The sequence below is a fragment of the Diorhabda carinulata genome, chromosome 4, assembly GCF_026250575.1.
Source record: "Diorhabda carinulata isolate Delta chromosome 4, icDioCari1.1, whole genome shotgun sequence".
NCBI classification, from domain to species: domain Eukaryota; kingdom Metazoa; phylum Arthropoda; class Insecta; order Coleoptera; family Chrysomelidae; genus Diorhabda; species Diorhabda carinulata.
In genome coordinates, this window is record NC_079463.1 from 9,733,145 (window position 1) to 9,753,660 (window position 20,516).

General features: G+C 29.6%; 5 protein-coding genes across 7 annotated transcripts; 2 read left to right on the forward strand and 3 right to left on the reverse strand.

Moving 5' to 3' along the window:
- Positions 1–23: 23 nt before the first annotated feature.
- On the forward strand, positions 24–663 carry LOC130893284 (28S ribosomal protein S18c, mitochondrial). Its single transcript, XM_057799248.1, has 2 exons — positions 24–199; positions 255–663. The coding sequence occupies exons 1-2, from the start codon at positions 157–159 to the stop codon at positions 596–598; spliced, it is 387 nt and encodes a 128-aa protein (XP_057655231.1). The 5' UTR covers positions 24–156; the 3' UTR covers positions 599–663.
- On the reverse strand, positions 653–3,039 carry LOC130893281 (NIF3-like protein 1). 2 transcript variants are annotated; one of them, XM_057799245.1, is made up of 4 exons: positions 2,816–3,039; positions 2,461–2,734; positions 2,108–2,403; positions 653–1,014 (listed from the first exon to the last, which is right to left on the reverse strand). In XM_057799245.1, exons 2-4 carry the CDS (start codon positions 2,700–2,702, stop codon positions 755–757), a joined length of 798 nt encoding a protein of 265 aa, XP_057655228.1. In that variant the 5' UTR covers positions 2,703–2,734; positions 2,816–3,039; the 3' UTR covers positions 653–754. The 2 variants fall into 2 exon arrangements, with proteins under 2 accessions (XP_057655228.1, XP_057655227.1); XM_057799244.1 differs by lacking the exon at positions 2,816–3,039 and having other exon boundaries at positions 658–1,014; positions 2,461–2,803.
- Positions 3,040–4,226: 1,187 nt separating this feature from the next.
- LOC130893278 (inositol-pentakisphosphate 2-kinase) lies at positions 4,227–8,769 on the reverse strand. The gene is made up of 7 exons (XM_057799240.1): positions 8,504–8,769; positions 8,038–8,413; positions 7,760–7,965; positions 7,649–7,707; positions 7,431–7,595; positions 6,931–7,374; positions 4,227–6,874 (listed from the first exon to the last, which is right to left on the reverse strand). Exons 1-7 carry the CDS (start codon positions 8,588–8,590, stop codon positions 6,706–6,708), a joined length of 1,506 nt encoding a protein of 501 aa, XP_057655223.1. The 5' UTR covers positions 8,591–8,769; the 3' UTR covers positions 4,227–6,705.
- Positions 8,770–9,190: 421 nt separating this feature from the next.
- LOC130892462 (transmembrane GTPase Marf) lies at positions 9,191–17,012 on the forward strand. Of its 2 annotated transcripts, none has more exons than XM_057797895.1 (11): positions 9,191–9,558; positions 10,754–11,054; positions 11,648–11,868; positions 11,969–12,268; positions 12,327–12,434; positions 12,797–13,080; positions 13,150–13,326; positions 13,382–13,729; positions 13,899–14,182; positions 14,328–14,508; positions 14,938–17,012. In XM_057797895.1, the coding sequence occupies exons 2-11, from the start codon at positions 10,844–10,846 to the stop codon at positions 15,116–15,118; spliced, it is 2,295 nt and encodes a 764-aa protein (XP_057653878.1). In that variant the 5' UTR covers positions 9,191–9,558; positions 10,754–10,843; the 3' UTR covers positions 15,119–17,012. The 2 variants fall into 2 exon arrangements, with proteins under 2 accessions (XP_057653878.1, XP_057653877.1); XM_057797894.1 differs by having other exon boundaries at positions 9,191–9,473.
- On the reverse strand, positions 16,995–20,487 carry LOC130892463 (S-adenosylmethionine-dependent nucleotide dehydratase RSAD2-like). Its single transcript, XM_057797896.1, has 5 exons — positions 20,158–20,487; positions 19,641–19,861; positions 18,592–18,755; positions 18,022–18,211; positions 16,995–17,340 (listed from the first exon to the last, which is right to left on the reverse strand). The coding sequence occupies exons 1-5, from the start codon at positions 20,444–20,446 to the stop codon at positions 17,176–17,178; spliced, it is 1,029 nt and encodes a 342-aa protein (XP_057653879.1). The 5' UTR covers positions 20,447–20,487; the 3' UTR covers positions 16,995–17,175.
- Between the last annotated feature and the right edge of the window lie 29 nt (positions 20,488–20,516).

A 20,516-nucleotide genomic window follows, 5' to 3' on the forward strand; every position in this document is an offset into this window, starting at 1 on the left:
TGAAATACAAACTTCCAATAAAAATAATTGTGATACAATGACCCTTGTGAAAAATTGACTAACGTTAATAAAATGTATCGCTAAAGGCCATTCTTCTATACCAAGAAAGACAAAGTAAATAACCTCTAAATCTATCTTAAAATTTATACTTCTATAATGAACATATTACGGCGTTTAACTCATCAAATTATTAATAATAGTAAGTTGAAACTAGTTTAATACATTATTAAATATTAAAAAAATCTTTTTCGTAGGGCCGTTTATAATCCGAACGTGTAGCAGCACCCCCGATGTTCCCGATTTTGAAATGAAAAATCCTTACGAAAAGGAACAAATCCAATGTCTATTATGCAATCATAACATACATGCCGATTATAAAAACGTCAGATTATTGTCACAGTTTCAATCTCCATATACGGGACGTATTTATGGTAGACATATAACAGGTTTATGTAAGAAACAACAGGAAAAAGTTGAAAGTGAAATAGTGAAAGCCCAAAACGCCGGTCTTATGGCTTATTACCTGAAAGAACCAGTTTTTATGCAGGATCCTGAATTGTTTAATGTAGAAAAACCATTGAGGCCTCATAGATTTTAAAATTTTTCTGTATGAACTTAGTTTGGATATTAGGTTTTATATAATAAAATCATGTTAGTTGAAAATTGATACTTTTATTTAAATTTCTTTAAATTCAATAACAAAATCTCTTGATGATATACACCAACCATTAAATTTATATATTGTAAACCATATTTACATAGTTTTTAGACAGTCCCTATCAACTTTGGATACCAGCACATTCAATCCTTCAATTTGAAATTTTTGTTGAAAATACTTGAGGAATCCTCTTTCTGAATCACTATGGTTACACAAAATGACATTTATTCCTTGTTGAGTAGCTTCTAATACATCATGATGTAACATTTCTCCGGTGAGGTACAAGTCTGCTACCGCTGGACCAAGAACTGAGCTACCAGACCCAGCACAAATAGCTATACTGGATATTGGGGAGTCTGTAATAGTATTTGCGATCAATTAATAGAAAAAAAATATTTAGATGAATGTTTATTTTAACTAAATCATTCCTAAAATGAAGTAATGGACCAAACAAAAAATGAAATTACTTGCCAGTGACAGAAAAATATGGAAATATGGATGATGAGGGGCAGATAATTCCAATTTAACCTTTGAAAAAGCTTAACATTAAAACAAGAACAAGATTACGGTCACTCTCAATTAACGAGGGTTTTTTATGCCTTTTGTAATGTATCTTCGGGCTAACCAATGATGGATGGTTGACTATATTCTCTGTATTTAAGCATTGAAACTACTTTGGAATAAATTATTTATTAAACAATAAAATAAATAGTTAATCTTCAATACGACGACCATACTCGACGAATTCCAGACTATTAAAGACATCGAATCTGTTTACAGACCTCTTTTAAATACTAAAATCCTCTATAAATAATTATATGTATGGTCTTTAGAGTCTTTACACACAAGAGGTTGTATCTCCGTCTGGGTTACATTTGTGCAATGTTCTTAAATAGGATATTATGTCAAAACACCTTGAACCAACACACTCTCAAATTTACGAAGTTATTTTTTAGCATAAAAGTAATTTTCTTATTTGTGGCCTACTCCAAGTAAAAGCAGCAACATATTTGAAGAAGGTATGGTGGAGGTTCTTTTCATCAACAACTAACTACACCACTGTTCATGGTGCAAAAGCAAACCGATTACTAAGCATTTGTTACTGAAAACTCTAAAAAAGATCACTACCAATAATGAGTTAGAAGGTATCCTGACTATTGGAATTGACCAAATATATTTTTATCACTATCAATGTTTTCTTTTGTCAAATTTTTCATTGTTATGGGTGTTAATACCCTCTTAATGGAATGACCACTTAACAGTCTCAAAATTCACCTTACTAAGTTTCAATAGAATTTTTAAAACAAAGTACAAGGTCGTAGATGCCCCTCTGCTCACCCCAATAACTGAGTAGATGCGATAAATGAATAGTGGGGGAGTATACAGCAAGATATTTGAATCCAGGAACATTGTGATTATCGCAAAAGAGAGGAACGTCTCTATACTTACCGACATCTCTTTGTCTCCCAACGCCTACACGGAGATATGGAATACCTATATGTTTTTTTACTATATCAATAGCTTCTTTTAGTGAAATAACATGATTAAGAGTTATATATCTTCCCGATCCCATTCTCTCTGTAGGATCATCTTTATGCGCCATAATAGGCCTAACTGTTTCGACGTTAAAAGCCGAAGCTAACCAATCGTTAATACCATTACTCATAGTATCCCAACTAGTATGAGGACTAAATACTGCTATATCATTTTTAATACATTTTGTGATAATTCTCTCTTTCCAATGTCTAAAAGTTGATTTTATTGATATTTTTTATGATTAATTCAAATATAACTTGATGTACTTTTGGCTTACGCATTTGAGTGGTTTAAAAATATTAGGATGATAACTAATTATCAATCTACTTTTATTCTCGATAGCTTCGTCCACTATATCCTCAGTCAGATCAATCGTTAAGAGAACGGTATTAACTAGTGCACCTATAGACGGTTCAACTAATAACCCTACGTTATCCCAAGGTTCAGCTAGATTTAAGGGAGCTATTTTTTCTAGTTGCTTAATTACATCTGACAGTGGTAAACCCATTCTGTTGAATTGAGAGCCAGTGTTTGAATAAACTGAAAATAAAGAACGTTTGGCACTTAATAACCGGCTAATTTTGTAAAACATAATACTTTGGTTCCTATAAAAATTCTTACCTTATTAAAGTAAGGTTAGGTATATAATATAGTAAGTTGCATATAGCGCAGGGGATTCTTAATAATAGTTTTCTATCAAAACTATTAATAGTCCGGTCAAATTAGATATTAGAAGTTACATAAATTCCCAAAGTTGAAAATCAGTAAAATTATTTAAAGTAATAAATAATGTGGGGCATCACGGACGATTTGGAGTGCCGTTGGTGCATGGAGGAGGACGAAACCTTAAACTACGTTATCTTCGAGTGCCCTGCACTCACTCGAGCGCGGTTTGAACAACTGGGTAAGCCTCACAACTTGCCTAATGACATCAAAGGTTTCAAGCCGAAGCGCCTGATTGGCTTCTCAAAGGACATCGACCTCTGGTAACGTCAAGTGGGGCGCGGCGGGCCTATGTGCTCAACGGCTTCACATTTTCTTCCTTTACTGTATAAAAAACGGAGCTTTTGATTAACACGGTATGTTTAATAAAAGTAAATATCTATATAATTATTATTTATTGAATAAAATAAAAACATACATATAAGTATAATAAAATTTTAAAAATTGAAACACTACAAAATATAAATATAATATTTTGGAAGATCTACAGTAAATATTTGTATATTATCAAAATATATAAATCAAAAAGTTGTAAAAGTATCTTCGGCAATTACTTATCTAGATTAGGTTACACCTCTCGGATTTCGTTAAAATTTTATTATGTTATAGAGAAAATTACGCTGAACAATAATTCAAATAGATATAAAAACTGTATATAGAATTCTGGCTTATTTTATTTATTATCGACCACCTCATCAAGAAGAAGAAGAGTTTTCGATAAAAGCAACCACTGCTTGTGATTGGATTTCATTTTGTAGAGAAGTATATATCATTTTTTCTCATTTTCCTATTTTTTACCTTCTTGGAAGCAAAGTATAATTTTCATTATTTTTTATTGATGATTTATCAATTTTGGGTAAATAATCGTCCTCAACGCAATCATACAGTTGAACTATATTGATGAAGCAATTCTTGGTCGACGTTAATATCATCGGGGTCGGTTCATGGGTGTTTGGTTGGATAGATCCGGTGACGAAATATTGCTTTATCAAGATCTGCACATATTCTTCAAGGCGTCGAATACAACCTGATACAAAAATCATGTCTAATAGTTGACGAAGAGATAATAATTTGTGTCGAGAACAAAGGATGCAACAAAAGCACACTCTCAAAATATATAGAGGGACTCTGAAGAGATTTGCGTGATAATATTCAGCCTTATGGCAGATCTTGTTATCATTATAAGCAATATATTGCTGAATTTTATTTCAAGATACTTTACACAAAGAATTTTCATCAAATGTCTCCGAAGTATCCTATCGAAATTGATCTTTAGACGAATTTTTCTCTCTGCCCTATTCTGTTCCTCTTTTATTTCTTTCAACGATTAATTTTTAAATATTAGTCACTGAAAAATTATTATTTGATTTTTGAAACAAAAAAAAGTATGTTACTGCGCGAAATAATATGTTCTTTTAACCTATATCCCGATTATACCCATTTTATAATCCAAATAACCTACCCTTTCAGTATATTATATCTCAATTATAGCCATAACTTGCCCCTTTAATATTTATTCTAAATATAGCCATTTTATAACCCAAATAACGTACCCTTTTAACCTATATCCCAATTAAAGCCATTTTATGATCCATATAACCTGACATTTTAATCTATATCTCAATAATAGCCATTTTAAGATCCAAACAACGTATCCTTTTAACCTATATAGCCATTTTATGATCCAAATAACCTGAAATTTTGATCCATACCTTAATAATAGCCATTTTATGATCCAAATAACCTGACATATATATTCTTGTTCGTGTAACCTAATCTAAAAAATTACCGTATTTTTAAACAAGCACAAGTGGGCAACCCCCATTGAACTCGAGTAGTTCGAGTGGTGCCTACAGTATAGAGATACCTGTGGATATTGAACTTAAGCTTCTGTAGCTTGTATTCCAAAGGTTTGCAATTCTCCAAAGAATTAAGTCCCATTCAGGGCGTCAGCAGGCGAAAACGGCGTTCAAGAGCTACGGCAACCTGATTTGCAGACACTGCTCTAGGTGAAATTATGTTGGACAAGTCGGAAGAGTATTTGTTGTGGTAGTATCGATAAAACAGAGTCAGGTCAGATCAGCTTTTCGTGTCACCAATCTTAAGACACACAGGATTATTTCTAAACCAGATATATCCAGGATTATATTTTAACCACTCAAAAGGACCTGAATTGGACAAAGACTAATCGGTAGATATAGACATGTACAGTAGTGGAGCCCTAGTTTAGGGATTTCAAGAACAATGTGAAAAACTAATAATTAACTTCATTTTTTTTGAAATACTGACCTGACAACAACTTTTCACGTCAATTATTTAATTTTGGTTACTATAACTTATACTAAGTTAGATTTATGTATTTCTTTCGAACATAAACATACTATTTTCAATATGGATCTGTAATTAATTTATGTACTTTCTAATAGTTTGATATATTAAATCGAATTTGGGATAATCGATACAATTATTGTTACAATAAATAAAAAAACTTAACTGTTAAAGTCCAAACTTATATAAATGATTCTTATTCAATTGAATCTAATCAATTTTAACTTTCATTGGCGATATTCGACACAAACAAAAATAAGGGTATTAAAAAAATTTGTACGTTTAATTTTTTGTTAAATACAATTTTACTGCAAATCTTTCAATAATTTTGGACAAAATTCAAGTTACAGAGACGACCAGTCAAAGTAATAGCGATATTGGATCTAAAGTTGCCTTTGTAACTTGAGTTTAATATAGTCAATTAGACTTGAATCCATTGAAATACATCAAATTAGGTTTCCTACAAAACAGCGCCTGTTGATTGTTAACACAAATTCAATAAAAATATTAATAGATGATCTAATTCACACATAGTTGTATCACAGATTACATTTCGAAAATATCTTTTACTTCAATTCAAATTTTTTGACGATAAAATTCATCTATTCCAAATATTGTTTACCTAAAAACAAAGCTACTAAACAGAAAGTTGGAGTAAAACAAGTTTTTAGGCTTTCACTATACAATTACATGGACTACTATTAGAAATCTGATTCTTCTAAAACAATAAAAATTTGTTTTTAAACTTTAAAAAATCATATCCAAAACATAAAACCTCTTTTAAATTCATTTGAAATCATTAAAATAATGCAAAATCGTTTTAATGTTGGCCCTTTTACATTTTTGTCCACTTTCTTGACCAAAATAGCAATCCATTTAACTTTATAGTCTAAATTATAGAGAGGCATATCTTTTGAGCTATTCTTCATTAAAAATCGAGTGTTGTTTACTGTTCTTAATTACCTAAGAGAGGTTCTACAAGACCACATTTGTTATGATTCATTCATTTCATACATTATAAAAACTTTTTTTGTTCAAACATACTTTAGTCTTTAATCAATATCATTATTTTTTATTTTCCCTGTATAACATTCATTACTATGAAACTTTGATACTTGATTTTCAGAAATTATTGAATAATATAAATTACATCCACCTTATGAATATAATGGCATTAATTCTGGACTAAAAAATTTATCTAGATAGTTAAAAATATACCCACATAAAAGTATTAAACCGTTTCCCTAATTATCCATTTAAAATTTCACATTTCACCTTGTAGGACCGTTCCCATTCTTAACACTACCTCTCTGATTAAATCAACCGTTTATAATAATATTAATTAACCCTTTCAGGCTACAATTGATTTTTACCCAGCTCGAAGGTCCATGTTTACAGTAATTCCAAGTTAAACATGAGAACGGTTCTTATTATCTATAAAATATTTCAGAGTAAATAATTCATATTTTTTTCGTCGTTCCTGCGACGTAAGCTTTAAATATCTCCTTGTTTCTTTGACAGTGTTTTCTTATCGATGATAACGGCTTCGGATATAAATCGAAAACTCCAATATTTACCAAAAAATGACCATAATTTGTTCTAATTATATTTTTTATTTCGAGATCTTCACTAAAATAAATTTAATTATATAAATGATTAGAAAAATATATTAATAAAAACCTCACCTAATGTTTTCATCAACTCTCTTAACTGTTATCATTAGAGAACAATCTTTGGCTACTGCAGAAATTAAATATGGTATAAAAGTCAAATCAACTTCTTCGTCTCTTCTATTTACGTTACCTAACATCATAATCGTACATTTTAAACAAAAACATTCGTTAGAATTGTTTATTTTATTCAAAAGTAGGTCAATATATTTCCAGTCTTCTAAAACTTCCCTATTGTTTAATAATTTATCGTAATAAACACTTCCTTCAATATCTAACATCTGTATTGATAAAATCTTTTCAAGAACACAGTTTTTTGGTAAAATATGCGCGTTTGAACCTTGGATTATTTTGTTCCATTCACAAAACAGTCGTTCCTCACATCCTTCAGTTAAATTGACATTCATAAAATTCGTTATTAAACATTTCCTCACCAAATTTGAAAATTCCTCTACTAATCTAAAATAAAAAATAAAATATTATTAATTACAAATAAAAAAATATATATTACTTACTTTTGGGACATATCATCCCTATTACCAAAAAAACTTCTAACTATATTTGAGAAATCAGTGGCGGTATGTTCTCCGTAAATTAAAGTCCCATTTTTAAAAATTCTAAAATTATTTTGAGGCACTTGTATTAAGGAATATATGGCACGCATCATCCTAGATTCATTACTAAAATAAAAAATAATAAGCATGAATCTGTTTAAGAATTATTATATACTTACCCCGAAAAAAGATCTTCTGGACAATAATTGCTGAGTACCTTAATTTTTTTTTGTTGCAACTACAATACAATAAAATAAATATAAAATAAATTTAATAATATCATTTGTTACCTTATAATATTGATTCATACAGTAAACACAAGCTGGATAATGTTTTTCACTTAAAGGTCTCCAACCCTGTTTAGGTTTCAGTTCAATAGCAAAAGTATCATCTGCTACATCAAATGGTAAGTAATCATATTCATCTTCAGGTATAAAAGCAAAATCATTAAACAATGATGCCCTACCACATTGTAAGATTTTATGTTTTCTGCGTTCTAAAATGAGCTAATTTGTACTTCAATTGGTCGAGCTTTATAAAATAATTATTAGTTGATGTAAATAAATACCTGGTCTATATCTAACTAGTTCCTCTTCAAGTATTCTAACTTGCTTCCAATTTAAAACAACCTGACAAGCTTCTGACGTATATTTTATTCCTACCAAAGGTCTCATTATGGTGGAATAAAATTTAAGGTCTCGCAATTCTTCCATAATATCTCCACCAGTATACCAGTAAAGCAAATCACTTATCCATTTTAATAACCAACCTATGAAAGATCTGGGACTATCTATTTTTCGTATACGAAGTATTTTTCTCAATTGGGGTAATGATAATACGATATTGCAATTACCTTCGCCTCTGTAAAGCCAATTCGAAGGCATTTCAAACATGGTAAATGATTGATCCCCACTTGAAGGCATTTTTAACGTATGATGGAATACCTACATCAATAAACAATTTGGAATCTTCTGGTTACTTTCTTTTTTAATTACATAATTAAAATTGCACATTTAATTTAAAAATCGTATTACTTTTTTTAAATTGGTTGGTGGAATTATCGCTAAAGGCCATAGAAATACATAGTAAGTGAATGTGCAGAATGAAGTAATCGTTACCATGAAAATATGTACGATAGGATTCTTAAAATTTTATCCACAATAATAATCTTCTATAGTAATTAATATAATATATTTTCAATTCTTATCGACTATCGGGTTGATCATGTTTGTATATTAGTAATTTTCAAAAATGGAAATTTTGTCAGAACATAATTTGCACTAATGACATTATATTAGTGTCTACTGTCAAAAGACTGTCAGCTGGTTACCGAGAACAAGTCAGTCACACTATCGATTGACATCGATCACAAAGCATCGATATTTATCAATAAAATTATTATATATAGTATTTAGGAAATATGAATTTAAAAAATCATTTCAAAAGATTGTCCACTTGCCAACAACAACATAATATTTATTTAAATATCTTCTTTTTCATACATTTGTCATATTCAACCAGTTGATTTTTGTCCTCAGAATTTCTTCTAATCCTCCTCTTTATCTTTTCTAAGAACATTGATGTAAAATACAAACTGAAAATCTAAAAAAATAATCAGTATTATGACGCAATTTAAAGAATCCGGGTCTATTAACTAGTGGCTAAGTTCTCGATACTAAAAAAAATTTTTTCGATACTACTCGACTATATCGACAGCTATCGATGGTTTTCGACCACTACTGTCAATAGTAGTGGTAATTTATGAAACTCGTGGTTAAAAATTATTTTTTGTATTTATTAATTACGTAATCAATGATAATGACCAAATATTAATCAAATAACATCTTTGACTGAAACATTTCGAGTACGGATACAAAGTGTCATAATAAAACAATCGACAATTGATTTTCCAATGTCATAGACTTTATGTCTGCCAAGTTTATTTTTACCCACAATTTTTATATATTTCATAAAAATATAAAGAATACAGCTCTACTATAATCGGTGAGATAGAAATATATGTTTATTAAATGTTATATTTGTAATAGAGAGGAGATTTTGTGGTTGGAAAATGCCTACTAACAATCAGGTTAATAACTATTCAAAGCACTACATCAGCATGTTTTATTTGCGTTATTAATTAATTATTATATTTTCAAATTTCTTCATTCACCACTGCTTTGTAGTTCAAAATGTCATGTGCTGTAGATTCCCTCTTAATTATGTCAATTTATACAATATTTCAACATATGTCAAGATTCTCAGAAAGTTCCATTGGGATGAAACTAATTATTATAATCATGTAAATAATTAATTTTATAATGATATTTTGATTTATGCCATATCATAATTTTGTTATATTGGTGTAATTGTCTTAATTTAAATTTTTGTTGCAATATTACTAAATTTTATTATTTCAACCATATTATAAATGAACAAAATACCAAATGCTGAACGTCTTGGTTGAAAAAACATGTTTTCCAACTCTTAATTTCAGTAATATTAAAGAATATCAGAAATAATTAGTAAATTATAAAAATTACAGATCAACAGAAGACATTGTTAGTGCTTTTTTGTCTTTCAATAGATGTTAACTATCATATTTATGCAAGTAAAGCCTATCAAGCGCTTTGATGTTTTCTGTGATTTTTGTTTTGATTCAAGCTTTGTGCCTATGCATTTTTTTTTTCTACTGTGAAATGTAAGAATTTAAGGTTTTCATTTGACCTCATTTATCTAAGAAATCTTCTGAATTATGATTATGTGTCCTTTTCTCTAACACTCATATCATATAAATAGTTGTTTTTATTGGCCCCCTGATGTATCACATTTTCTGTCAGTCTTTCGTCAGGTGTAGCACAGGCATGAATTTTCAATTAATTTTCTTCTATTTTATATTATATATATATTTTTTATTTTACTAATGTAGTTGTGTAGAAAACACATTTTAAATTAATTTTTAATATTCACAATATTTATTCTAGTTTATGAATGTCATCAACAAGGACTGGAAGTAATGTACCTTATATATGAAAGCAATCAATTTAATTTTAAATGTAGAGTATAAAATTTATTTACCAAATACTAATCACTTTTATTTGAACAATTAAAAATATTAATGATTAGTTGAACTTTTTTAAATATATGTAGGAAATTAATGCAAAAATATTCATGAGAACAATAAATTTAAAATATTAAAAAATTTGATTAAAATTTTCTCTTTCTGGTCCTTGTTCATTCTTTAATAGCTTAATATTTTCAATGTTTATTATTTTTTGTTTCAGTAATTGGGGTCGATTACCAGTGCATGCCGATTAATTTTAGTGTATTGGAAGCTTTATTTATTATACAAACACAATAGGAACACGCATGATATGGCCGCTTATGTAAATCGCACGATATCTTATATGTCTGGTGACGGACCTCATAACAGGCCTCCTGTCACAACAGTTTTAACAGAAAGAGGAAAACGAATACCATTAGATAATTCTCCTTTACAGATATTTGTCAAAGCAAAGAAAAAGATCAATGATATTTTTGGAGAAATTGAAGAATATGTTAAGGATACTGTTGATTATATGCACGGTAAGTGAAAAATTATCACTACATATTATAAAACAATGGTTCGTTCATGATAAATACAGAAATTACTTAATGGATTCTTATACCATTTTCATCATTAGTAAGAGTGATTTCCGAGAAAGGTTATTACTGTCTATAACCAGGTTATCATCTTCATAGAATTAAGAAACCTTTAGTATCTGAATATGAAAACTTTGTTATTGAAATATGTAATTATTTTAATGAATTTTTACACCATTTTCACCATTAGATTGAGAGATTTATGAGAAAGGTTCAGGTAAATTGGTGAAATTTACACTGTCTGATGAACATTTCTATAACCAGGTTATTGTCTTAAGAGACTAGAGAATCTTTTGGTCTCTGGACACGAAAACTTTGTTTTGAAACATGTAATTATCTTAATGAACTTTTACACTATCTTCACCATTAGATTGAGGGACTCATGAGAAATATTTAGGTACATTAGTCTAAATTACACAGTCTGATGGAAGTATCTCTAACCATGTTATCATCTTCAGAGACTTGAGAAACCTTCGGTCTCTGAAGGCATAAATTTGTATCAGAAACTCCAACTTAGTATTCTATGGTATTTATAGAAATTGAGAAAGATGGAAAAATAGTAAATGGTGAAAAAGTTAAAGAAACTGAAGAATTTGTTAATAAAGTACATAGTATAAGAGATGTATTGCAAAGAGATCATATGAAAGTAGCTTTCTTTGGAAGAACCTCAAATGGAAAAAGTTCTGTAATAAATGCTATGCTTAGAGACAAAATATTACCAAGCGGAATTGGACATACCACCAACTGTTTTCTACAGGTAAGTCTTGTTTAATTTCACATATTTTAAATATTAATCTAAAATTATATACAGCTCAATACGATTATTTAAAATGTTTTAAATATAAAATTTCTTTTAGGTGGAAGGCGCACCTTCAGATGAGCCATACTTAGTCTTAGAGGGCTCAGATGAACATTGCGCAGTAGAATCTGTAGGACAATTAGCACATGCATTGTGTAAAGAAAAACTTAACGAATCGTCATTGGTCAAGGTGTTTTGGCCGAAAAATAGGTGCCTTCTACTTCGCGATGATGTTGTATTCGTGGATTCACCTGGAGTAGACGTTACCCCAAATCTTGACGAATGGATCGACAAGCATTGCTTAGATGCAGATGTTTTTGTATTGGTAGCTAATGCCGAATCAACTTTAATGGTGACTGTAAGATAATATAACTCATAATTAATTTTATATTAAAATTTCTTGTAAACATTTTTAGGAAAAGAACTTTTTCCATAAAGTATCGACTAAATTATCAAAACCAAATATATTCATTTTGAATAATAGATGGGACGCTTCAGCTACTGAACCAGAATTTTTAGATCAGGTAAAATTATTTTCATTAAAAGTATTGAACACCTCATTTTACATGCTTTGCACTGCTTATTAGTAAATAGTCCTGTGCTAAAGCATCAATTCATTATTTTTCGTTTTTAATATCATACAGTATTTAACACCTTAAAAGCTGTCACTCTTTTTCTTTTGAATAAGCATTGCAATGAGCAGGAAGAGGTGAGTTGTAATTTGATAACTATGCATGCAGTAACATCGTTTTTTATGAAGGACATTATTGTATAACAATTTTAAGTACTACAACTAAAAAGGGAACTTATATATTGAAATGAAGTTTTTTTTATATTCGATTACGACCATTATGCAGGTAGTTATATGTAGTTGGTTTTGATTTAGGTGAGGAAACAACATCAAGAACGAGCAGTAGATTTTCTAGTAAAAGAATTGAAAGTATGTACGCCGAAGGAAGCAGATGAAAGAATCTTCTTCATTTCGGCGAAGGAAGTATTGCAAGCTAGGATGTCGGAAGGAAAACCAGTTACAATACCATTTACCGAAGGTTTCCAAACTAGATATTTTGAATTTCAAGATTTTGAAAAGAAATTCGAAGAGTGCATCTCCAAATCGGCCGTAAAAACAAAATTCGAACAACATTCTCAAAGAGGAAAATTTATAGCGAAGTAAGTAGACTACAAGAATAAAAAAAAATTGGGTTTTTCATGTTATTTTTTGAATTTCTTTTTATATAGCGAACTACGAGATATATTAGAAAGCATATACTCCGATGCTGTGAGATTGAAAGAAGAAAAATTGGCCAATCGCAAAGAACTTAACGAAAAAATCAATTACACCGAACAACAACTGATGGTGGTCACACAAGAAATGAAGAAAAAAATTCATAGTATGGTAGAAGACGTTGAACAACGGTAAGTAAATAAAATTTGATATTCCATATTTATTGATAAAAAATAATTTTTTTAGTGTTTCTAAAGCTCTTAGTGAAGAAATCCGACGTCTCAATACTCTCGTGGACGATTTTAATTTACCTTTCCATCCTGAACCTTTAGTATTGAACGTATATAAAAAAGAACTTCATCTTCACGTGGAAACAGGCCTAGGTTCTAATCTAAGAGCTCGATTATCTACAGCACTAGCTCTCAATATGGAAGCCAGCCAAAGAGAAATGACGGAAAGAATGGAGGCTCTAATACCAGAAAGTTACAAGACGGGCTCTAATATTGTAACACCCAGAAGAGAACCTTTTGAAATATTATACAGATTGAATTGCGATAATTTGTGTGCGGATTTCCAAGAGGATTTAGAATTCAGGTAAAGCAATGTACTTATACCTAAATTTTAAATCCAAGAGATAATGGTAATAAAGTTCTTTCCCTTGTAACTTGACTTTTACCTATATGATTACACAGCTATTATCTTGTAGTGTTGGAAAAACATGTAAGAAAATGTAAGCAGGGAATTTATTTATTAATAATTTTAGATTTTCATGGGGATTAACGAGTCTAATACAAAAATACGCCGGTAGCGGTGCGAATTTCTTGACTCTAAGAAAAAAAAGAGAAAGTCCTGTTAGTCCCCATATTCCATCCACTCCTACGGACGTCGTAGACGGTAGGCTACTCTATGCTAATACAAGTTTAGACGATTGGTCATTGTTGTCGCGATTAGCCATTATGGGAGCATCTTCTCAAGGAACTATGGGAGGATTATTGATAGGAGGGTTTCTGTTTAAGACCATCGGTTGGAGAATAGTAGCTCTGACAGGTAAGGAAACTAAATCTACTTTTGTATTCTACTGTTTATTAAAGAAAATAAAATGAATGGTTTGAAAAAATATTTAATTTAGCAAAGAAATTGATGAAATATTCACGTTATTGAAATTTGATTTATAAGATAATTATATTTTTAGGTGCTATATACGGTTGTTTGTATCTGTACGAACGTTTAACTTGGACAAACAAAGCAAAAGAAAGATCTTTCAAGAAACAATACGCTCAACACGCCTCTAAAAAACTCAGGATGATCATCGATCTAACGTCCGCTAATTGCAGTCACCAAGTCCAACAAGAATTGAGTAGCACCTTCGCTAGGTAAGTTATTCCAATCCAGGGTCAAGATTTTGACATGACACATGACAAAACACTTGATGGATGACACATGATAGAAAATTTGAAGGATGACACATGATAGATCATTTATAAATGAAAGATGTTACAAAACACTCGATAGAGGATACACAACTTTTGATAAATGACAGAACATTTATTGAGTGACATATGATGCAGAAAATTTGACGGATGACACATGATAGATCATTTTATAAATTTATAAATGACATATAACTCAGAGCATGTAGTTAATCTAGTTCGTGAAGGTAGACTAGATTCTTTTGGTATGAACCTGGTATATTACAATCTGGTGTAACATTATTTTGTTATAAAATGTCAATGATTTACTTTCTTATAAATGTTATTGTCATAATGTAATAGGTAAATTATTTTATTATTTTTTTATTGTAGATTGTGTCAAGTAGTAGATGATGCTACTAGTGTTATGGATAAACAACTTAAAGAATTAGAATCGGAGGTGAATAGTTTAGAAAACGCGAGCAGTAAGGCTAAAGTATTGAGAAATAAGGCGAATTATTTAGCGCACGAATTGGAATTATTCGAGAAGGCGTATCTTAGGATGAATCATTAAAACTATGTCTACAATTTTTCGATTCACTTAATTTTGTAATTTGTTTGAGTGTAACGTTAAGGTAAACTAACATATTTATAATTATTTGTTTGCTAGATGAAAATTTACCACTTTTTTGTTATAATCGGAATTTCTAACGGAGGAGATATATATATAAAAAAAAACTAATTTTGAATAACTTGTAGCGTGGTGAGTTTTCTTAGTAGTATGATTGAAATACACGTAGCCTAATGTTTAACGTTACATTTAATGAGTATACGCAATTATTATATTACTTTTTATTTGTGATTATACAATAGTTTTTCATTTTTTTTTGAAATGAAATATAAATGACAAGTTACGCGATATTTTGACTTGGTTGTATTGATGATATGTACCACAAAAAATGTATTAATTTCTATATGATGATATGTACAAAAAAAATGTGTTAACTTCTATAAATATCTCAAGAAAGACAAGTTGAGGGAAGAACATCCCTATCTACTCCTGTATTTCTGTGCTATTTTAAATAGATCGGCGTATGTGATGATCAAGCACCTTCTTCACTTTTGCTCCAACCGTTTGTATAGTGAGGATTTTCCAGAACTCTGCAAAATCGCTTTTCTTCAAGTCTCTCTTACTCAACTGTTTGTTTGAGAATTCATCAGAAATGATAGCTGTTGGTGGAGCATATTTTGTAGTATGTTTGTTATAACTTGAAAAGATACTTTTCAACATAATTTTCATCAGACACTTTTCATATTGTCTTGATACCCATTCCAAAATAGGCGTTTTTACGTGGTCACCACTCATCAAATGAAGGAACGTTTGATTACTCTACCTGCAATCCCTAGATTGGGATTTTAGTGAGGGTAATCAAGTTGTTCCCAACCAAATGCTGTGATCAGATCATGAGTTTGAGTAAACGCATATTGACAGGCATTATCATGAAGCAAAATTATGTCATAATGTCACAATGTAGGTCGTTTTTAGACCTTCAGCATAAAGAAAACTCTAATGACATACAGAATTTCGTAATCAGTAAGACAATTGAACCATATGCAGTGCTTACATAACGTGTCTCGTACTTTTTCTCTTCCTTAGTGTCTAGGCCTCTTTTTTTGATTTCTAAAAACTTTTTCTTTTACTTGGTAGCACTATTTCCGACCAAAAAATTTTATTAATACATTTTTGAACCACCAATCATGGAGAATGTATCCGTAAGGTGGTTCTATGAGGATATTTAGAGAATGTAGTAACTACTAGTTCGTTAAGATATAAAAGGACGGCCAAAATATGATGGGTTTTGTTAGTATTGAGGGTTAATTTCTTATGGGGTGAGTAGATCTATAGAAACAAACCAAAATTAATCACCAAAGTGTACTAACTTTAATATATTTCGAGCTTTCGAATAATTATCTTTTCATCATCTGAGACTGAAATTATGATCAAGTACAATATAGGAATATGTATAAATGTATAACAATAAGTAAATATATAAGTAAATTTTATTATTGTTATACATTTATACATATTCCTATATTGTACTTGACTTTAATTTTAGTATGAATACATAAGTATTCGAAAGCTAGGAATATATCAAAGTTAGTACACCTTGGTGTTTAATTTTGCCATATTTCCACTACGAAAACGCTTTTATAAATGATGAAAAATTACTACTCACCCTATGTGGTAATTCACGACATTTTTTCTTAATATTTAATATATTTAATATATTCGAGTTGAAAAATATAATATATTCATATTCTGATATTTTTTTGCGAAACTGATCCCCACGTTTTATTATTTTGATATAACGATGTTAGGGGGTGAATATATCGTTTCTGAGTAGCCAATTATATTATTTGTGAATTTGTTGTTATGTAAATAAAACAATTATTGTTTGTTTTTACAATTAGTTTTATTTCATCCAGGTAACAAAAATATAATTCGTAACGTTAAAATAATTATCTACAAATACTGATTGTTTTTACTAAAATACTAAAACTGAAAACATTGTAAGTTATTATAATGGATATAACATTATGAACATTATTATTATTATTAATTTATTATTATTACCAATCGAGTTTTATTGCTTCTTTTGACCATTTGTATATACCACCTCGTTTTTTGAACATTCCTTCGTCGAATCCAGAAAATTTTAATGCATTAGATACACCAATGTCTAATATCGATTTTGATGGACGTTTCAAACCAGATGTACAATCCAAAAACCGTAACTAAAAATTTCCCTTGTTCATTTAATAAATAAACACATATCGTCAATTTAAATTTACTATTCTAGGAATTTGCAAATCGTGCTATTAACTCATTTAATCATTTTTATAAAAGTAGGTGTAAGTAGGAGTAACAGCAACAAGTAAAGAAGACGAAATTAAAGAAATCGATAAAAGATTGGCAATAAAACAGTTAATCCTCTAGAAAATCTAGTAAGGTCCAAAGGTATCTCAAGGGTAACGAAGCCTAGAATTTACAGGATAGTTCAACAACCTATGGTGTTATATGGTAGTGATTGTTGTGTCATGAAGGAGGAAAACAGGGGAGAGAGGGGTGTTTACAACTGTTAAAAGTGTTGAAAGAATTTTATGAAATGCTCATAAAAAAGTGTATTGAAAAAAATAAGCAGTTCCCAGAAGTACTTTTGGAACAAAGAAAAGGAAACTACACAACAATCAGGACATTCAAGTGACAATGTTGTCACTGTCACTTGGGATACATGTTGATAGAACAGTCTATTTAATTGAAGTGAATTGCAAAATAAATAATTTCCGGCACATTTGAGTTCTTTCCGTACCCTAAACCTTAACCACAAAAATTATCTGACGTTTTTGAAGACAGCCTATCAATATTTTATTCTTATAAATTGAAGTTTCGATAAAATATTATCAATAAATACTTACATATTCGTCTAATATCAAATAGCTATTTTGCATTTTTGTATTAGATTCCGGTACCAAACATTCAACTTTTTTATGTCGTTCTAAAAATTCATTAAACTCGCTTTCTGATATATAAAAACGTTCTGCATTACGCAAGGCGTCCGGACCAACGTTTTCACCCTCTAATAATAAACATTGAAATACTTTCCATCTACAACAAACAAAATCGAAATATAAAATGTTTCCTACAATTCCGACACCACTGGTATATATTCCAATAATTTTCTTCTTATTTCTTATAACTTTTTATTTGTTTTTGATGATGATTTTTCTTGATAGAAAATCAAGTTAAAATATTATTTTTCATATGAAAATTTCACGAAAAAAATATTCCAATGATTACGTACAGATTGTGATTAAAATGTCAAATACACATCTTTTTGTCCACAAGTGGTAAATCAAGAAATATTACAGGGAACCTACTGTGATCATAATTTGAATCAACTGACGTTCGGTGACTAAATGAAGGTGTCATAAGATAGGATCCTTTCACTTCGTTTGTTTTTGATTTTTTGACCCCACTAAACCTACCTTATGGGATTTAGTTTTATAATTTGTTCACTCATGTCTTCATTTTTGTTGTAAGTATTTACAACAGTATTAATTTTAAACAATACATCGTATTTTTGACACCATTGTTGTACTTTCATTAGTTGGTCGACATGATTTTTATTTTTTTGTCCTCTTCCGATAATCTGAAAATTTACATTTTCACAACCATGCAAAAAACATGTACAAAAGTTTCGTTTACAGTATATGGGTGATTCCATTATAACTGTGATATTCAATGTCCTGTATTGTTTTTTTGTACTAGTCATTAATTAATAATCAATTAATAAAAATTTTGTGTTAATTGAATAATTCTTAAGATATTTAAACATTATTTTTATACAATATAACTTGCCACTTAAAGAAAACTTATACTACATCACTTGAATGTCAGTACCGTGTCATGTCCATTCCTAGAATTTACCGATAAATTATTAATTTTTTTTGTCGTAACAAATGATTTAAACTAATTACCTTATAAATTCTAATGTTTATGATCAAACTGAGGAAAATTGATGCACTTGTTGTTTAATATCTTAAGTTACCATGTCAGTACCGTGTCATGTCCATTCCTAGAATTTACCGATAAATTATTAATTTTTTTTGTCGTAACAAATGATTTACACTAATTACCTTATAAATTCTAATGTTTATGATCAAACTGAGGAAAATTGATGCACTTGTTGTTTAATATCTTAAGTTACCATGTCAGTACCGTGGATAAATGAGTCAGTACCGTGGAACTCAAAATCCGACATTTGTGTCTTGCTCGTGATACTTTGAAGTTGTAGTAAATTCCTCTTAGAGTTTTATTTTTACAGTAAAATAGATGAATAATATGCATAAAAAAGTTAGAAAAGTTAAATTTTAAAATCTTGAAATTTTGAATACAAAAAATCACAGTTAGAACGGAATCACCCATATATATCAATAGGAAGTTTCGTTTCCTATGCCAGATTATTTTATATGCTGATAATGAAATACATTTCCACTTACTTTTAATCTAATGTTTCCACTTGAAAAATATTTACCTTATTGGTTTCTTCATTGAAAGAATCGCACGAAATTGCTATAATATCTAAGTATTCTCCATATTTTTCAAACCAATTCTCTTTAATCAATGATCCATTGGATACAATAGTAACAGATTCTAGTTTCAGATCTTTTTTACAATATTTCACCATTTCTCCTAAATGTTTTCCTCGATCTGGTAAAAAAGGTTCTCCTCCACTAAAATTAATCTTTTTCATACCTAAAATTAGATCTTTCTGAATATCCATTTCAAAATAATGTTTATAAAGCACAGAAGCTGCTTCATTTATCATTCAAATTTTGTTAAAAGTAATAATAAGTTGTTATTTACATTTTCTTGTTTAATTGTGAGTAAATCCAGATTCTCGCTATATAATGTTGTGGTCCTTAAACTATCTTAAATCCTTTTCTGACTTCAAACACTTCAGCCACAATAATATAATAATTTATATAATAACAATAACCATTGTAAATCGTGTAAATACGAACTTGAAAATATATAAAAAAAATACGTACCAGCTTCTTCCAACATTTTCAATCCTTTTTTAGCATCTTCCAAATTTAACATGAATGAAGTTTTCGCAGTATGGAAACAAAAACCGCATTTGTAATTACACAACCTTGTAAAATGATAATTGACACTAGTAGGAATCAAATTTTCATTTTTCATATTATTTTCCGGAATTGTACGATCATTATTATCTTTTTGTTCACTAAAAATGATATTTCTTAATTCCATCCAAATAATTTTATTTTTAATAATAAAAAATATTAATATGATTATTAAAAAAATGATGTATAACATTTTTTTTACGACTTGCACTTTACATCGATAGATAAAATCAACTGTTTGTCGGCAAATTGGTTGCGTCCGA